Source organism: Pelodiscus sinensis, chromosome 14 (genome assembly GCF_049634645.1).
Source record: "Pelodiscus sinensis isolate JC-2024 chromosome 14, ASM4963464v1, whole genome shotgun sequence".
In the NCBI taxonomy this organism is placed as follows: Eukaryota; Metazoa; Chordata; order Testudines; family Trionychidae; genus Pelodiscus; species Pelodiscus sinensis.
Genome location: NC_134724.1, coordinates 19,724,935 through 19,745,761, shown reverse-complemented (window position 1 = coordinate 19,745,761; position 20,827 = coordinate 19,724,935). Strand labels below are relative to the sequence as shown.

The window sequence follows — 20,827 nt, the reverse complement described above, 5'->3', positions numbered from 1 at the left end:
GAGGTTGCACAAAAGGAGCAGTGTAGACTGCAAAAGACCCTTGTGCAAAAATGGTGGCTCATTAAGTATGCAAATGAGGCACGGCAATATTCATTGCCACACCTCATTTGCATATGTTCTTGCGCAAGACTGGGCAGTGTAGACATAGCCCTTGTGTATTAATATCACACAAATCCTGGTAGAAGGACAAACTGCTATTAATTGTCATCTATGTTAAATGAGTCAACATGAATGGTTTAGCCAGTCCCTGCATTGCTGTGTGTAATGCACACAGCTTCCCCTTCAAAGGCACAGCACTAGGTCTGAATTTGTTCGAAGTCCAGAGACCACGACAGCCTCCCTCAGTCCTCATCATCAAGCTTTGCCACAACAATCCATAAAAGGGTGAGTTAATTTCCCAGAATACTAGGAGAAAGCGTGATATGTTATCCTGGCGAACACACACTAGTATTGTATAGAACCTCATCTTTTTAACACACCAAGAGCAGAGCCTTTCATCTGTAACACACCACACACTATTTAATAGGCTGTCTCCCTACACTCCACAGTGGTTCTAACTCTGCTCTCAATTACATCTCTGAGACAGAAGGAAACGTAACCCTGGTGGGGGTTAGATAGGTGTAACTGAGGGCCAAATTAGGGCCCGGTGTAGCAGATTTCTCACCACAGTGTAACAGCAGGATAATTCTCAGCTTCAAACCTTCACACTAGTGCACAAGTGCCCAAAAGATGCGCATCCAACTCACAGATTTTGTTTAAGTGGTAGCTATCCACTCTCAGCCCCCTGCTGTTTCTGAGCCGGTGAATTATATGCAGGGGTCTCTTGCAGCTGGAGTAAATATTCACTCCTGCTTCAGAATTTACTTGCAGGTCAGTACTTTGATTGGCAAACTCTTGGGTATGTACAATTTGACTCACTCCCTTTTTCCTCTTTCTGGCAAATATCTGTGCAGCATCAGCCCCAGGGTTGTTCAGGCAGGATTGCCTCAGTCACTACAATGCATAGTGGGGCACTTTGGTTATGCATAACACGCCAGTCTCTCTTTTGTGCGTAAGTTCCCACATGCCTGTCTGGAAATCAGTGTGGGTATTGGATAGCAGTGACACTGCAGGCAACAGTCAGACCTGCCTAATCTCTGGCTTTTTGGTCTCCATTCCACTTCCCTGATAATGTCTCTAGTTTTTGTCCGGCTGCCACAGTGGACAGAGCCAGTTCCATTTCTTCTCCTGCTTTCTGATTGGTGGAGCACTGAATAGCTACCCAGCAGATTGACCACTGAAAAAGCCTGTAAGAATCTTGAGGGCAAGAGTAATTGATGGAGAGAAGGGGGAATTGATTTCACTGGGAGGCGTGGCTGCTATGCACCTCTGAAATCTAGTTTCAAGGGCCCAGATCCTCAACTGTGCTAAGGCTCCCAACTTGCATTGGTTTCAATGGAACTTTGACACCTAAATACCTTTGCGAATCTGAACCAGGGTGTCTTGGTTTGTCACCTAACATCACAGCTTATTTCTAAAGATGTGGTCCATACTCTCTGCACCTCACTTTCCCTGACTCTGAACGCGGACAATAATGCTTCCCTCTGTGATGGGGGTGTTGTGAGGGCTATTTCATCAGTTCTTAAGAGCACCATAGAAATGTCTGTAGATATATTTTCTCACCTGATCCTTCTTTCTCACCAGGCTGAGGTTCTTACCATCCCAAGAGAATCTTTCCATATGGTCCTGTGTTTTCCCCAAGTATTATATAAGGACAAGATTCCTGTGCTTGAGATCATGCTTGCGCAATTGGTACACACTTTGCAAAGGCTCAAGAAGGGGAACGAAAAAATGTTCCTATGCATCTACTTCAAAGGTACAGTGGTCATGTTTGGCCTTTCTTTGCTTGCATTTCTACAGTTAAAACTTGTCCCACCTGGGAGGCTGCTGGCACTTATCATTAAAAAGATTGTAGAGCAGTTTTTAAACTAAGGGTTGGAGGAAAGCCGACGGGTGTGGAGAAGCACATGGATCAGACAGAGACATCTCTTAGGGGAGAGTCTATTAATAGAGATTCTCCATGTTCTAGTTAGGAGGATTGGATGGAAGTATGGGTCAGAACAGATGAGACACAATCAAATGAAAAAGGGTCTAACACATCATGAAATGGCAGACAACCAGTGACAAATTTTTAAAGGGCTTTTACACAAATGCTAGAAGTCTAAGTAACAAATTGGGTGAACTAGAGTGCCTCGTATTAAAGGAGGATATGGATATAATAGTTATCATGTAAACTTGTTGGAATGAGGACAATCAATGGGACACAGTCATACCAGGGTACAAAATATATCAGAAGGACAGAACAGGTTGTGCTGATGGGGGGTGGGAATGGGGATGGCACTATTCATGAAAGAAAATGTAGAGTCAAATGAAGTAAAAATCTTAAATAAGCCAAAATGTTTCATAGAGTCTCTGTGGTTAGTAATTCCATGCTCTAATAATAAGAATATAGCAGTAGGGATTTATTATCAACCACCTGATCAGGACAGTTTATAGGGACTATGAAATGCTAAGGGAGATTAGAGAGGCTATCAAATAAAAAACTTAATAATAGTGGGGGATTTCAACTATCCTCATATTGACTGGGTACATGGCACCTCAGGGTAGAATAAGGAGATAAAATGTCTTGATATCTTAAATGACTGCTTCTTGGAACAGTTGGTTCTGGAACCCACAAGGGAGGAGGCAATTCTTAATTTAGTCCTAAATGGAGCGCAGGATCTGGTCCAAGAGGTAAATATAACTGGACCGCTTGGAAATAATGACCATCATCTAATAAAATGTAACATCCCTGTGGTGGGAAAAACACCTCAACAGCCCAATACTGTGGCATTTAATTTTAGAAAGGGTAACTACAAGAAAATGAGGAGGTTAGTTTGACAGAAATTAAAAGGTACAGTGACAAAAGTAAAATCTTGGCAAGCTGCATGGAAACTTTTCAAAGACACCATAATACAGGCCCAACTTAAATGTAAACCCCAATTAAGAAACACAACAACAGAACAAGAAAAGTGCCACCATGACTTGACTTAACCAAGTAAAAGAAGTCACTGGGACCAGATGGCATTCACCCAAGAGTTCTGATTTGAGACTATAAAGATCTGTAAGGGAAAATATTTAGTAATGCACTCTTCAGTCTATTAGACACAGATATAATGTGGCTGGAAGTTAACATTAGACAAATTTACATTGAAATATGGTGTTAATTTTTAATATTCAGTGTCTTTAATCTTTGAAACAAAGTTATGACGGTTTCTCAATACTGGCCATGACTGGATATTTTGTAAAAGCTCTGCTCTAGGAATTATTTTTGGGAAGTTCATGGCCAGTGAAATAGAGAAGGTCACACTGGATGATCACAAAGGTCCCCTCTGGCCTTGGAATCTATTAATCTTTGAAATGTGACACATTATATGTTAGAACATACACATTTGGATAGAGAGGTGGCATTTGCTACGGATTAACATATAGGACTAGGCAACAGGTGTGTAAAGATGCAGATTCTATTGGGATTTTCAAGATATCTAGGTGCCTAACTCTCATTGACTTAGGTACCACACTGCTTTTGAAAGTGATTATCTGCCACTTTAAATATCTAAATTGCCTTAAAAATCATGCCCCAGGATTCCTGAGTTCCATTATGGGTACTCCCTTTGTGACCTTGGACAAGTCATCCAGCCTCTCACTACCTTAGTTTAACTAGCTAAAATAGTATAAAATAGTTATATTGCCTCCTATTAATGTGTGTAAAGTACTTTGTGATTCTTAAATAAAAGTTGCTAAAGTGTTCTAAAGCATTAATATGGTTACAAGAGTGGTGACAGTCAACTGATTGGAGAACCAGCATCAGTGTCTGTAACTCCAATTTTGGGCTGAAATATGTTTATTTGTATCTAAAACCTCCAGCCAACACGTTTTCTTTTAAATTAAAAATCTGCAATGCAGAATGAGGGTGAATCTACACAGCACCCTACATTTGAAATAAGATACACAATTTGCGCTATGCAAATTGCATATCTTATTTCAAAACTATTTCGAAATAGCTTATTTTATAATTTAGCGTGTCTACACAGCACCAAATTTCAAAATAACATGCTATTTCAAGCTATCCCTTATCCCTCGTGCAACAAGATTTACCGGGATGATGAAATAGCGCATCTGTTATTTTGAAAAATATTTCAAAATAACAAGCGGCTTCAGTAGACATGGGGTAGCTATTTCGGGATACCTCTGGTATCCCAAAATAGATGTACCGTGTAGACATACCCTGAGAAAAAAAGGTTTCCTGCTGAAGAATGTTTTGCTTGCATGTCCATGACAACAGGATTAATTTAAGACACCATAACTATAATGGTTATTTACAGCAAAAAGGGAGGATTCACACTTTAAAAATTCCCCATATCTATCCATAGATAGTCTATTGTGTACAGAAATCCATCTATTACAACTGATATATTAATATAAGAAAATGTTTTATCTACCCTAAAAGTTTCCATAATATGTTCGGAGAGTATTGGCCTAGTTGCTAATTACTAGATGAATAACTAGGATTTTCATAAACCAATTATTTTACCAAAATACACATTCAAATACCTGGAAAAGCTGAGATGCAAACTGAAAAAAATGCAGCAAATTCAAACCATATGGGTGTGTCATGACTTCACTGTCCATCCATAAAGAGACACCCAATCAGTCCTATGAAAACATAGTTTATGCTCTGGGAATATGGGCATTAGAGTCAGAAAGTTTATGGCCAGAAGGAACTGTGGGATCATCTTGTTTGACCTTCCATGCGTCACAGGCCATTAAATATCACCCATCCATGGAGAAACCAAAGTACTCTTATATCTGCCTGCTTTGTCTTAGGGTACGTCTAGACTACAGGCTTTTGTCGACAGAAGTTTTTTCGACAGTATCTGTCGACAAAACTTCTGTCGACAAAGAGCGTCTAGACTACATTCAGTTCTGTCGACAAAGCAAGCTGCTTTGTCGACAAAACCCTGTAGTCTAGACACAACCCTACATGCAATAGCACCTTCTGTCGACAGAACTCTGTCGACAAAAGGCGTTATGCCTCGTAAAATGAGGTTTACCAGCGTTGACAAAACTGCTGAGTTCTGTTGACGTTATGTCGACAGAACTCAGCGGTAGTGTAGACGCAGGTATAGTTTTGTCGACAAAAGTCCACTTTTGGTCGACAAAACTCTGTAGTCTAGACACACCCTTACTGGGAATCAACATGATCCCTTAACATTAATTGTGGCTGCCTTATTTAAGGACATATCTCACCTTTAGGCATAACCCAAGAGTGTGTGGATAACGCTGAGCCATCCCACATCAGCCCAGTGGGAGTGCAGAGAGACACCATGCCTTGAGGAGCTCCCTCATCAGTAGGGAGAATGTACTCAACTTCCCTATCAATGTTTATTCACTCTGACTGCCCCAGAGTCATCTGCCTAGGGTCATTAGGTGGATTTCAGTAGCACCTTTCACAAGAATCAAGGATCCTTACCACAATAAGAGAATCAAAATCAACCATGATACGTAACAAATGGAGAAAAATGTAGAGATCCTAGGGGAGTCCCTGAAAAAATATCTGGATTTTAATATAAAATTGCTACATATGAAGGCTCAGGTAGGTCACTGGAAGTCAGAAAACCAAAGTTTTGTATCTTTCTTTGCCTTGGACTCTGAATTTGGTATTTTTGTTTATACTCATTGTACAGACTCCACTTTCATATATTAATGTCCAGAAATTTATTCCTGAGGATCCCCACCATTATTAAGTACTCTGAGATCCTTGAATTAGATGCGCTATTTCATTGAAAGTGTTTGGAACAGATCCTCACCTTACTGATGTAACTCATCAGAAGTCAGTGAAACTGTGCCCATTGCTACCAGCTGAAGTTCTGCCCCTAATTTTTTCATAGACAATGGCATCACATTTATTTGGAATTAAAAGCATTTCTTGGTGTGCTTTTTAGAGAATTTATTCCAAAACTAATCACAGTTGCTTTGAGCCTTTTTTCAGCTTTGAAGGGAAAAAAACCTGGAGCTTCCTACAGACAAATTTACTGAAGATTGCAGAGGTCGTGAGCAGGACATATGGAGAGCTTTCAGTACAGTATAAGCCTTTATGATGAAGGTGAATATCTGGGAGTTGTTGCAAAAGGGATCAGATCTGACCATGTAGTCAGAATGAATAAGAATATTACAAATTTGATTTTCATACTATGCTTAGCACTAGGGTATGTGAATATACAATAGGGTAATAATGAAGGGCACCCACAATATGGCTATTTTAAACAAGTAAGAATGTATATATATATATATATATTAAAAAACAAGGGCGAGGCAAAGGAAGATAACTGCTCAGGGTGCAATGCTCTGAAAATCTTTCTTCCATCATTTGGAATTAGGACCCTGACAAGATCAGTCTTGCTTTGTTCATGTGAAGTCACTTAGGGCTTATCTAGACTACACGGACCAGTCGAAAGATGATATGCAAATTCCTCAGGTCAAAAAATGAGGTTTACGTGGATTTACGACAAAGGGGCAGTTTGCCGAAAAAGCCGTGTCTAAACTACTTTCACTTTCGAAAGCTCTGCTTTCAAAAGTGTGATCGGAAGAAGATTTGCATATCCCCCTAAAGAGGATAGACAAATTCTGCAGGAATTTGCATATCTTCTTCCAATCACTTTTTTTAAAGTGGATCTTTTGAAAGTGAAAGTAGTCTGGACACTTTTTTTTTGTTGAAAAAAACCCTTTTTCGAAAAAACCCCTCTCTTCCAAAAAAAAGGAGGTTTACACGGTTTTTCAAAGAAGACTACTTTCCAGACTACTTTCACTTTCGAAAGACCTGCTTTCGAAACAACGATCGGAAGATATGCAAATTCCCGTGGAATTTGCATATCCTTTTAAAAAAAAACCACGTAGTTTAGACGTACCCTAGATTATTTAGAGGAAAACATCCAAAGGTACTGTTCAGATCATATCTTAAAAAGGAGCATGGATTCATGTATTGAAGTGTTCACAGTGCCTTGAATGTCTGACCAAATCTGGGGGTGCCTTCTTCCCAGTAACATTCCCACTGAACAGGGCCACAGACAGCCATCTAGGACCAGTAAAGTAAGAATCAAGCCAGTGTTACCACTTCTATTTGTTACCCAATGCTCAGCCCTCTGGCCTTAGAGGCTGCAGGCCCGGAACACTGGGGAGTTTTCTCTTTCTGGTTGGCTTATTTCACTCGAGGATACTTTTTGTATATTGGATTAAACACTTTTATCTTGATTTGAAATGCCTTGAGACTCCCTTTGATGTTGCCAAGACTGTACTCTCTTGCTTGCTCTGTAGAGTGGATTTTAAAAAAAGTAATGATGACAGTAGCAAAAGGAATAATTTTTGCACTTGAGAAATACTTATAGCTAATGACTGCAATTCATTGACTATTAGAATTTAGATTGTAAGCATAAAAAAGGGGAAGCTAACTGAAGCTCAGAATGGGATTCTCTTGTTCTCTCTCTGTGCAACTGGACAGGTGCCTTGAAGAGTATTTGATTTTTCTCTAAAGAATCTGTTATCAGCTGGATACCATTCTAGATGATAGTAATGGTTTATTCTGCTCAGGTATGTTATGTAGGGGTTTCAGTGTATGGGCACTTACATGCCCACTAGTTTTACATTAGAGAATTGGCAAGTTGTTAATGTTGCACGTGCTGATGATCTTTTCCCCTTATCTGGTATTTTCAATATGTATTTATAATGTTAGTAAAACATAGCATTTCAAATTGAGGTTGGCACGTTTTAGTAAAAGGCTCTGCATACTTCTTGAGGATTGTGGCATGTATTTCAATGCAAACCTATGTGCTTGATTTCCTCTGGGTGTTAACAGTTGATATTACTGACCTGGAAATGATTCCACTTTCCTTTATCTTGTGTGAGCATTGTTTTGTCTGGATTGTACCAGATGTGCAGTACTTGAGTGCTTTCTGAACCACATGGCTAATCTTTACATTGCACATTTAATTTACCTTGTGCAGCTCCGAGCACAACTACATTAACCTGAGTTGCATGTTTGGACTTGTTTGCTTAAAATGACCAATAAATCCAGTAACAAAACAGACACTAAATGGTAACAAACCTATCACCATGTTGACACTACACAGCTGTCTTTCACATGAAACTCACCACAAGCGTGAGATCTTAGAACTTAGATCTTCCTTCTTCAAGAACATAGCCATCTACCACAGGATAGAAAAGAGAATCGCTATTAGTTGGTAAGCAAGGTAAGGCCTGATGTGGGCAGCTCTGAAAGCACACACATGCCCAGCTCATTACACTATTACCACTAGGGGATAAGTTCAAATTAAGATACACAACTTCAGCTACATTAATTGCGTAGCTTACGTTGAAGTAAATCGAATTTTGGCGCCATCCACACTGCGGGAAGTCAAAGGGAGCACACTCTCCCTTTGACTTCCCTTACTCCTTGCAGAAGCAAGATTACCAGCAGCAACCAGAGTGCCCCTCTCAGTTCGAATTAGCATGTTTTTCACTAGACCTGCTAATTTGAATCCTGGAAGATTGATTGTGGCTGATTCGATCTCATCTGTAGTGTAGATGTGGCCTTAGACACAGAAGAAAGATTAACAAACTGTACCAACTCCTGGCTAGTGAAAATATGACATTACAAAATTATTTAATTGTAAGTTTAATGATAGCTTCCCAGCCCAGCCCATCACGCCATGGAGTGAGTGAAGGGGAAAGCAAAGATCGAATATATACACTTGCCAGTTTACCCAGTAATTTCCCCTGAAAGCATCACCCATGAAATACTATCCCCCACCATTCAGTCCACACCCTATTAATGTTTATGTCCCCCATCCATATCTTCCAACTTCTGCTGTTCCCTATAGCACTGGGCCCCAACTTCACCCCCAGGAGAAATGGGACCCAGCCTGCTGTCTACACACACAGACACACACACACAGACACACTCTCTCTCCCTCTCCCTCTCTCCCAGGAAGAGTCAGGAGCCCCGGCATTGGGAACTGCAGGAGAGGAGAAGCCGAAGAGCCAACTGAGGAACCAGACTGAACAACTTTGGTGGCTCTAGCAGCCTTTAGGATAAACAGCTCAGCCTGCTTCGCATAGTGAAAGAGGAAGAAATTCTCTCAGGATACGGTGCAGCTTGGACTGGCTGTCCCTTGCCAGGAGGCTTGGGAGTGAGGAAGGGAGCCAACTGGAGGGTTTCCACATAGATTTACAGGTACTTCTCTAAACCCTATGGTAGGGTGTGAAAAAACTCACACTACAGAAACCCCATGGAGTTGGCAGCCTGGCTTAAACATCTACTAAGGATAGAGAAAAAACAGTTTGTGAATGTGGTTATGGAGCCCTGTGCTAGGCTACAAGGGATGAGGATACTAGTAACACTGGAGAGAGCTCATCCAAGCTGCTTGCTGTCTGACAAATCTGTATACACCCAGGCTACGTCTACACTGGCATGATTTTCCGGAAATGCTTTTAACGGAAAAGTTTTCCGTTAAAAGCATTTTCGGAAAAGCACGTCTAGATTTGCAGGACGCTTTTCCGGAAAAGCACTTTTTCTGGAAAAGCGTCCGTGGCCAATCTAGACGCGCTTTTCTGCAAAAAAGCCCCGATCGCAATTTTTGCGATCGGGGCTTTTTTGCGGAAAACAGTACTGTGCTGTCTACACTGGCCCTTTTGCGCAAAAGTCTTTCGGAAAAAGACTTTTGCCCGAACGGGAGCAGAATAGTATTTTCGGAAAATCACTGACGATCTTACATGAGATCGTCATTGCTTTTCCGGAAATTCAAGCGGCCAGTGTAGACATCTGGCAAGTTTTTCCGGAAAAGCAGTTGCTTTTCTGGAAAAAGTGGCCAGTCTAGACACAGCCCCATTGTTTGCAGATGGCTTCTCTATGCTCAGGAATCCTTGGTAAGGTTTATATCCTCCCACACCGAGGTGCGGATGTATGCTTCCCGGAGCAGCAATAACGTGTCTCTTCTCTAGTAACTTACAATTTTGCTATAATCTCCTCTGAAGTAGTTATGGCTGCTGCCAATTCTCCCATACTTCCACAGGCCCCATACTCACAGGCCTGTGCTCTGTGAAGATTGTTTTGAACATCTTTGGCTGGAGACCATTTTAATACAAGAAAAAATGGGCCAGATCCCTAGGTGATCTAAACTGGTACACCATCACTGAAGTTACAGATGCTATGCCCTAATCTATCCAATGACATCCCACCAGAAAAGCAGTTTTGGCTTTTGTTTAGGATCTCAAACCATTTCTTGCACTAGTGGAAATTGCTTTGCATTTAATTGCATAGGCCATGGGACAATATGTCTCTAAACTAGTTCTTCTATGGGGGGGGGGAGGGGAAAGGGGAAGAAATTATGGTAAAATTTGCATTTTCAAAATGTTGTTTTTCAACAGCTTGACTCGGCCAATGTTTTGGGTGAGTCTGAACATTCTACATTTAGGGTGAAAAACTAAACAATGCACAAAGTCCTGGTTCTGATCACATTTGCCCTTTGATTAAAACAAAAGATAAAATACAAGTATGACTCTACCGATGTCAGTATAACTACTCCTGATTTACACCAGTGTAACAGACAGCAGAGTGGAGCTAAATATGTGTAAACAGCCATGCAGATCTGTAGTAAATCTACATGTTAAAAATGCTTGTGAATATTTGCAAGAGTGAGCATCTATTGCAGCTGATGAAGTGGTTTTTCCCATGAAAGTCTATACCCAAATAAATCTGTTACTCTTTAAGTTGCCACAGGACTCCTTGTTGTTTTTGCAGATACAGACTAATATGGCAACCCCTCTGAGATGTGACTATTTGTATCGTAATATACGCACAAATACAGCTATGTGCAGAAATATGAAACTAATTTCTAGTGTGGAATAAATCTATCATTTTTAAAATCTGGCAAGTTTAGTTAAAACCCAAAACAAAATAATTTTGGTTGCAAAGGAGCAGAGAAAAAAAGACTAAAATGATAAAGCCTTGTTAGGTTGGAATAGCTATCATTTTAAAATAATCACACTCATTGTGACATACAATGACAAGTCACAGCCAGAGCTTCAGGAAGAGTGCTACTGACCCACAGGAGGAGATGAGGTACAATGTGGGCTGGTCAGCACAGTCACTAGCCATAGTGCAGGCACAACTCATGAACCTCTGTCTCGTATGAACAGAAGAACATAAGAACGGCCAGACTGGGCCAGACCAAATGTCCATCTAGCCCAGCATCTTGTCTCCTGACAGTGGCCAATACCAGATGCTTCAGAGGGAGGGAACACAATAGGAAATCCTTATGTGATTCCCTGGAAAGTTAGGTTAATATTACTTACCTCCTGTTCAGCAATTTTGTGGGTTAATTAATTTGTCTGGTCTAAATTAAACCCTGATCTGCAGTCACCTCATAGAGAAGTGTGTATGGAGGGATGCTAAGTCTCCCCCACCTCAACATGGTCTTGCCTGGATTGTGACGGAGCACAAGGGAGAATAAAGGCGTAGGCCCTGAAGTGAGGAGGAAAGAGTATGGCTGTCTAGATCTTCAGCTGAGTGGAGGAAGTATGGTCTACCCTATACAAGGGATGCAAGGTCTCCATAGCTCACTAAAGAAAAGGCTCCCATTGACTTAAATGGACTTTGGATTCAGCCTGAAGTAATTTTCTCCCTCCCTTAACTCACCTGAGGGGCTCTTTCTAAGGCAAAATGTCTTCTGGGTTTCCTGCTCTGGCAATGCACTGACAAGTCATTACTGACTCAGAGCTGTGACTCAGTGCTGTAACCCCACCTGATCCTTTGTACTGCTACTGGACGAGTCACTCTTGGGGCGTTGCTAGGTTCTATGTTACTGGGTTGGACGTTCCAACTTTTGTGAAGATGATGAGAGCTGGATGCAGAAAGCACCAGTAACAGACAAATTACACAGGAGACAAAAGTAGAAGCTATATGACAAAGAGGTGACAGACCCAATATTTAGCAGTTTTCATCTAAGGACCTTGTTCCTATTTGACATGTCAGTGGAAGCAGGATTGGGCCTTCATGTATTACAAATGAAAAGTGAAATAAGAATTGCAAAAGGATATTACTGGCATAGTATGGACCAACCTGCTCCTAGTGAAGCTATTAATATCAGCAGGGGCAGGCAGGGCAAACAATGTGGATAGCCGTTGGTGCCAAATCAACATCTGGGGAGGAGCTCTATCATTTTTCCTCCCACAACTGTTCACAGCGTGCTGAGAAAGTTTTCTGCCCTGTGCGATAAAATACTTAAGGCCAGCCCTGGGAGAAGATCAAATACCATGCAAGTGGCATTTATATACATAGGTAGTTGCCTGCATCGCTGAGCAGGAGCCCAGAGCAACTTCTCTGCTGGCAGCCTACATGCCCCTTCAGACAGCGATAGCCATGCAGACTACGATCTGTTTGACTTTTGAGGATGGCAGCTACTGAGGCACAATGTGTCCAGTTCTCTCCTGGCTGAGCACTTCTCCAGCACTGTAAATGGATGCAGAATTAGTTTGCTAAGATCCTCACTGAACAGGCATTGCCAGTGCGGAACAGAGGTTTTGAACAAGTAATCAGCTTTAATGAACAAACACAAAACTTATAAGGATTCCACTGGGCATGGAGTTGGGCTGCTGTGCTTAGAGCTTAGCAAAGTACTTCTGCAAGTCAGCCAGTGAACTAATCCAAGGTTCGCCAAAGGAAACGTCAAAAGAATGAAAAGCCAAAATCTGCCATTGGTATCTAATTAGGTTAGAGAGATCCGAGTGCAACGATGGATCATTTTAAAAAAAAATTACAGTATTTTCAAAGTCTAAAGCTGGGACTAAAGAAACCCAGAATCACTGCACTTCACGTTGCTGCCCCACCCTCTATAATCTTTCCTGCAAACTCTGCCTCCCAAATTCCCTCCCTCTTAATTCTCCTGCAAACAGAACCTTTGTCTTGCTTTTGTCTACAGACTCCTTGGTCCAGTCTCCCTTCTCCCTTAAAATTATTGGCTTCTTTCCAATTCACTGATCCAAACCCATTTTTGCCTGATGCAAATACTGCTTCCCTCTTTGGCAGGCCAAGTTAGGGATGTTAAATTTTGAGTAATTGACTAATCGAATACTCGATGCCTTTTTGCATGGACTATTCGATTAGTCAATAGGTTGCCTCCACCTTTGAAGTGTAGCAACAGCCCTAGGGCTTTGCTACACTTCAAAGGTGAAAGCGTCGTGTGAAGCCCAGGGTCAACTGAGGACTCTCCCGCTGACCCTGGGCTCCGTGAGATGCTGCCACTTTGAAATGTCACAGAGAGCCCGGTGTCAGGCTGCGCGCAGCGTTTCAAAGTGGCAGCGCTGCATGGAGCCCAGGGTTAGCAGGGGAGTCCCCAGCTGGCCCCAGGCTCCATGCAGCACTGCCACTTCGAAGTACTCCCTTCTCTTTGCCCCCCTTGTGGCCTGACAGAAGTGATTAGCCGACTAGCCTGTCGACTATCCGATCAGCATTCGCTGATCGGATAGTCGACTAGTCATTCACATCTGTAGGCCAAATTGCAACCCCGAATGAATGCACCTCAAATGGGGGTACTGGTATTGAAACTAATTTTGCAGTTCAGATCCATTTCTACCAACTGAACAACAGTTAACAGTGAACCCGCCTAGATTTTGAAGGTCTCTCAGTACATTTACATGATGCAATTTTAACTGGTTTTTAGGCTCTTAAATCAATACAAGAAGGCTAAAAGACAAAGGGATTACCCCCCCACCCCCTTGGCCACAGATACTTCATATTCCTGTGTAATATGTACCCCTATTTCCCCCTGAGCCTGTAGGACAAGAGCCTGGAGAAAGGCAAACCCAGGACCATGGAGGGATGAGGTCGGGGTACCCACTGGCAACAGGCCAATGCCCAGGGGCCCTGGTTGAAGGGCAAGAGTAGGGTCCCAGTCCCAGGCCAGGCACACCCTTTCACTTTGGCTGTAACGTTCTCTGACCTGGAAAGTGCCAGGCACAGGGGTATTGTTTAGTGGCCAGTCAGCATAGAGGGAGCCAAGGATACTGTAGCCGGGATTAGACCGGGATCCTGGGGCACAGCTGGATAATATTGTGAACCTGACAGAGGTTCCATCTGGATAGCGGAGCCCACCCCTCCCCGCATAGAAAGCAGGAGCTGGGCACATGCAGGGGTGAAGAGCATAGGGGACAAGCTCATTGGGGAGTCACACCCTGTCCCTCTGGACCTCCCCTAGCTCTTCCCTTGTCCTTATCTTCTTTCCAGCTCCCCCACTACCCTCAGGCCACCTCTTCAAAAGGGGCATAGGGAAATTAGTCCCATCTGTACTGACCTCTGTTATACGGCAGGCAATCTGGGCATAAATGCCGGAACTAGGGATGCTGGGGGTAGGACAGCATTCCTGGCTTGAAGTGGTCTCCATCATGTACAGGGTGCACAGTCTGGTTCAATGGCTCTCAGCACCTCCCCCCCCCATCAATGTTCCCTCTTATTATTTCCAACTATATGTGGAATAAATTTTATGTGCTCTGAGGCACGTGCAGCACGAGTAGAAACAAAAGCCTCGCTGTAGGTGCTCTTGGGCAGCATGTGAATCTCTCCTGAGCAGCCACACAAGCACACAGCTTATGGGGAACACTGCTCCCCTCCCCTACACTTTGTTCCAGTACCCCTGAATCTGGGCTCCTTCCTTAAGAACATTCTGGTTATGCCTCTTTCGACAGGTAGTTTCAGTGCCTGTTTCTCCCCTTCACAACATTACCAGTTTTACATCCCTGCACTGCACTGAAGACTCAGGAAAGCTACGTCCATCATAGCGGCCCGAGGTTTGCTGCAGTTCTTGGGCCAGATCCACAAGATGGGGGGTAACTTCAATTGAACTACACCAATCTACACCTCCAGGGAATCTGGTTTACTTATTCCAGCAAAGATTGTTGCAGGATACTCCTGTGTACATTAGAGTGCACACATGGTCACAGATGCACCTACTAAACTGTTCCCCTCCCTGCTCCCCCTCAATAAACAACCCCTGCCTACTCTGATCAGATCAGCTGTTCAAACTTAAACGTTGGCTATACAGTAATTTTCTTGAATGCTCCTTCTTTGGGAATCCGAAAGTAGTGACCAGATCTAGTTAAAAAAAAAAAATAAAGGCAGTGCACAGTGGAAACTGATCCAGAGGAAATATATTTTTTTATTAGGGCTAGTATGTACAGGACCAGTTCAACTCCCACACAAGGCTTTGATTCAGCAAATATTTACAACACACTTTTCTTTTCCTCTGAGCAGTCTCATTTAAATCAAGGGGAGTGCCTATTCACAAATTTAAGTGTGTTGGTAAATATTTGCAGGATTGATTGAGCTCTCGTTTGAAGGAAGGATTTTCATTGACTGTGTGGTTATGCTTGAGTTAGGCCCCATAAGATCAATATATAAGTTTTATAAATATTTGTAACAAGCCACAAAAATACTAGCTAGGACTACGGCTCTGCCATGATGTTAGTTCCCTGACTTCTATGCTCAGTAGAGGACGCAGGCCATTCTAAGCACCATATATTTCTAAAACTAAAAGATGGCAGTCTTCTTAGCACGTGTGCAACGTGACTCAGCTGGCACTAGGGTTGTCAATGTATACTCTACTATGCAATTAATTGATAAACCTAGGCAGGGGGCAGCCAGCTTAAAAGCCAGCTCTTCCTAACAGCGGCTCCCGGGGTGGGGGGCGGAGGGGAAAGGAGGAGGAATTGGGGAAAGGGGAGACTGCCGTGAAGCAGCCTCTGTCAGTGACAGACCCGAGTTTGCACCACCCACGGACAGCGTGGAAGGGGGCTACGCAGGAGTGGGGCTGGGAGCGCACTGGTTGCCGGCCCCACTCTTGGGGACTATCAAGTAGTCGTGTAACTGCTATGATCGCATGCGTTTACACAACTATTCAATTACTCAATATCTAACATCCCTAGGTGGCACGTAACCAGGATTCAACCCCAAATTTGGTCTGGGTACCAACAGCGTGTACAACACACACAGCTTCATGCCCTCAAGCATGGCAGTGTGGAGACTTAGGGTATATTTACACTGCATAGCTATTTTGAATAAACTGTTCTGGAATAGTTATTCTGAAATAGCTTATTTCAAAATAGCACGTCCACACTGCAGGGAAGTCTCAAAATTAGTCTGAGGAAGGCTTCCATAATGCAGATGCGCTATCTCAATTTAGAGACCCAGAAGGCACTGGGGAGGAATAACTTAGAATGGCTCTGGTGAGGGGCTATTTCGAAATAGCACCAGTGGAGTGTCTACACACGCCTTATTTTGAAATAGATATTTTGGAATAGGCATTATTCCTCAGAGAATGGGGTTAACAGATTTTGGAATAAGCCATCTGTTATTTCAAAGTAACCGAATGGCTGTGTAGATGATCACATTGTTATTTTGAAATAACAGTGTAGTTTAGACACACCCTAAATGAGTTTAAGAATCTTAGGCGATCTTTCATCTTGTCAAAACTGTGAAAGTAAACAACGAAGAGTTTCAAGATAGATAAAAACTTTCCCCATGTGTACATATTTAAGATAAAGGCCAAAATATTAAATTCAAACAATATTCAATACTGAGTGATTTACTTTTGTGTACTGTAGATGAAACCATATTTAAATGAATTGCACATTACAAGGTAAAGAATCAATGAATGATCTGGTAACATTTACTTCATTATTTATAACAGCTTGCTAAAGTAATTATGCTTCCTTTTTGTGGCAGCACTTACTACAACTGTCAAACCAAGGTTTTTTTACTAGAGAGACCGTGCTTAAAGGATTATTTAAAAATAAAGTGGCAGAATGATAATTTTCCAGTTATAGAAACCTATTTGCTTTGAATCAAAGACATTATTATATGTTTTTATTAACACATACAAAACTCTTAGGGTATACAAATTGTGTTACTGTTTTGGAAACAGTGAAAAACTAAATAATTGGGCATTACAGGAATCATTTACATCACACTGGGTTCTAAACAGATCCTTAAATTTTAAGCCAGCACACATATATATAAACAGCACACCAAATAGTTGACAAGTTATTTGTGTGTGCCACCAGAAGACTGGGCTCTTTTGTAGCATCCAAGATTATGCCATTGTTTTTTAAGCTAAAATCTCTACTGATACTAATTCTTGCTTAAAAAGTGAGGGCATAATCTGGTCTCAGCCTAACAACATTTTTTCCTAACCGCTTCAAACCCAAATTGTTTTTGTGTTTTAATATCACAGACCTACTGTAAATATAAAATAAGATTACTGTACACAACATATGAAACCTATTTTTAGGAAGCACAAACATGTACAACACTGCAAACGTCATGGTTTTTTCTTGTGTGCACACACACAACCAGATTTTCAAAAGAATAAATGAAATATTTAGTCCACTTTAACTTCCTTTATACAATATAAAATGGTTACATTTCTGTAGTATACTTTAGAATAAGTTAAACATCAAGACATATGGCAATAGCTTTGTACTAGTCTTCCTAAAACCTAAATCCAGAAATTTAGTTTAATCTTGTTCAGTCACAAAAATGAATAAAGACTAAAACCCAGTTACACTGGAAACCCAGACTTTCCTAGAAACCACAAACACTCTAAGCACTTTGGTATAATTATGCAGCTATCATCATGCTTGCCCACTATTATAACTCATGAAAACTTGGTTCAAAATAGAAAAGTTTACTAATTTTTTTAATAAGTGGTTTATGAAGCCTGCTTTAGCATTTCTGGTTGCTATTGAAAAATGATTCAGTCAAGCACACTGTTGCACCAAATATACACACACAACATTGGTATGACACAACTACAAATTAAATATTATCAAAGTTCTTTTAAATACAATGCAAACCAGTTTTTTTAAGTGCATAGAACATAATGCAGAATACTGTTAATTACAGTGACAAGTACAAGGATATTAAATATTTTAATAGATCTTAAAGCAAGGTTCGAATATAAAAAGTGTGTGAATCAGAATAAATGCACTCTTTCTTACTCTAACACAGATCATTATGGTCTTCCCATAGATAAAGAAAATCAGCAAATGAACACCACCTACTGCAGGTTTTTAAAGTTGTTTTTTTGTCCACAGCTCCCACAGAGTTGAAAATATACCTTTAAAATTATGAATAATTTGGGTGATTTTCTCCCAATAATCCACTTTTTATGAAAGGAAAGGTCAAAATGCATTAAAATATAGGATTTTCCCCCACTTCTGAGATATGTTTGCTGCAGTTCTTGAACCAACATGCTTAACTTTCATCTGCTGATACATATCATGATCTCTCAGATTTCACCTAGAGACCCTCTTGCATGGAAAGGAATATTTTCTTGTTCTAAATCTAGTTCTGGCCTATGCTCAAAAAGCCAGAATCCTGTAGTCATTATCCAAATAAAATTCCCATTGAAACCAAGTAGTAAGGACTGTAGAATTTGGAGAAAATTTACATCTCATCCTACAGTCTCCTAAATTTGCATTTTGGCTTTTGAAATTCAGTGAAAACTAAACTGAACACAAAGATAATTTAATACTGCAAGTGAGCTTTGGACAATGGCCTCAAGAATGAAACGACAGTTCTCAAAACCCCAACCCAACCAAGACCCTCCATATTTATTGACATTCTAGAATACTGATCCCATTTAACATGTAAACATAACAGGATCCAAAGAGATGGAGGTTTCTCCTTTGAACTTCATACTGTAAGTAAATAATACTTTGCCAACTACCAAAAAGACCTCAGTTAATGGTGCCACATTCACCCCAATGTCGCACATTCACCCCAATGTCAATACTGCTTTCTTTTCCTTAAAGAAGTTCGTTATTTAACATCAAACAAAATAATGATTTAAAAATATGGCACCACATTTTGCTCAGTGAAGTTGCAGAGCATCTGTGTAAGTGAGAGCAGAATTTGTTCCCATCTGTGAAACAGGTCCAGCCTCAAATGAGGTTGGGTTTTTTTGTTTCTGTTATGGTTTAAAAACCATTTTAAACCCTCTATCTGAAATGGTTTACACTTAGCAAAAAGTCAATTGAAATTAATCTGATGTTACTGGAGGCTGTTTGGTGACCTCGTCAAACTTCTGTGCAAGTTGGGATTCTGACTATGCCTGTTTCGACTGCGAACAGATGAAAACATTGTGTTGCACCCTGGGACTTTACATTTGTGGAGCTGGCGGAGATGCACAGTTTTGTAATGGGCCCTGAAGGTTCCTTTATTACTGTAGTTTTTTTGGCATATATGACAAGTTATTGGCAAATGGGAAGGTAAATTTGTAAAGCTCTGATTAGCCTTCTCAATGACAGTACAGTCCTGGTAGAGCTCTTCATTGGATATGAGGCTTGGTCCTTCACAGCTTTCATCACTATCATCCAAAGCCATGGTGCACTCTTCGCTTCCTCCGTCAGAATCCCAAGAGGAATGGGCACTGCTCTCAGACTTAATGCTGGAAGTAGTGCTTAAATCCAGAACAGCACCATCATTCACTGGATCGTATCCATAATTCTCAGAACAGGGTTCCCTGATTTTGCTCAGTGGAAAAACCAAGCTGCCTGTTCTGTTCATTCCTTTGAAGATGACAGAAGTCTGTTCAACATGTTTTAAAGACACATCTTGACAAACCTCTTTAGCCATGTCTTTCAAGAGGTACGTTGCATTGAAATGGTTGTCCTTGAATTCCAGTGTATCTTTGGTCAGAAGCTTATGATGAAGATTTAAATTTGAACTATGTCTAGAAGAACAAAGATAAGCTTAGCAAAAGTGATTTTTTCATCAATACCTAACATCAGTTGTTTGAAAACTATTAACTAAGAATTAGTAGCCACTATTTGGTAGTTGCTGTGAAGTGTGTATGTTTAATCAAGTGCCACTATAAAGATTAAAACAGATAAATATCGGTACAGGTATCTGGCTTGACTCAGATCTGTCTTGTACCTGTGTGAATCAAGAATAAATGCCATGGAAGTCAGCAGCCCAGATACTCTCCTATATGTGTTTACTTGATGTAAACGGAAGGTGCAAGCCACTGAAGACTCCTGCCTGATATGGTAAAACAGGGGCCCTGCTGCAGCTGCACCCCCCCTATGCATCTAACTTCCCAACAAGCACTCAGAATGTTTTGCTATACCCACAATAAAATTTTCAAACAGGCAGCACATTGCTCAATATAAATCAATTTTCATCACGTATAAGCTGTCATCACTCGTCTCTGATCTTAGCTTCCAAACTTCGGCCACTTTCAATATATAAAAGAAGAGGATTTTTTAGAATACAGATACCTATTTATTACTTGTACCCTTATCTAACTCAAAAAATGGCCTCAGGTGTATCACTCAAACTTTAACAAAAAGAAAAAATACTTTCAACTATCATTTTCATCCATAAGCATGGATTATTCAGAACATTATCAGCACATGAAAACAAGGCTATTGCTGAAAACTTTCTCCCCTGTAACTATAGCATTCCTGGTCCAAGTTATTGCAGGAGAGATCTAGTTAATTCTTGTCCTGCATGGAATTTAGGAACTTTCTTGTGTGATCGTTTTGTTTTTCTCTTTTCAAACTAGGTGCTTAAGGGTGGCAGAATTAAAGTTAAAACGGCACTGTGGCATAGAAAGGAATTTGCAATATGTGTGTATGAACTGCAGAACTGGGCTTCGTTCACCCACCCACCTGTTGTCATAATTACATGGGAATGGAA

General features: G+C 41.1%; 1 protein-coding gene across 2 annotated transcripts in view; it reads right to left on the bottom strand.

Annotated features, from left to right (window-relative positions):
• Window positions 1-16,602: 16,602 nt before the first annotated feature.
• BNC1 (basonuclin zinc finger protein 1) overlaps window positions 16,603-20,827 on the bottom strand; it is a 109,062-nt gene continuing 104,837 nt past the window's right edge. The window contains exon 5 of one of the 2 annotated variants that reach the window (XM_006139248.4): window positions 16,603-19,859. In XM_006139248.4, coding sequence (XP_006139310.1) covers window positions 19,178-19,859 — 682 coding nt within the window. In that variant the 3' untranslated portion in view covers window positions 16,603-19,177. The remainder of the gene's footprint in view (window positions 19,860-20,827) is intronic. The other variant, XM_006139247.4, reaches the window with a different exon arrangement.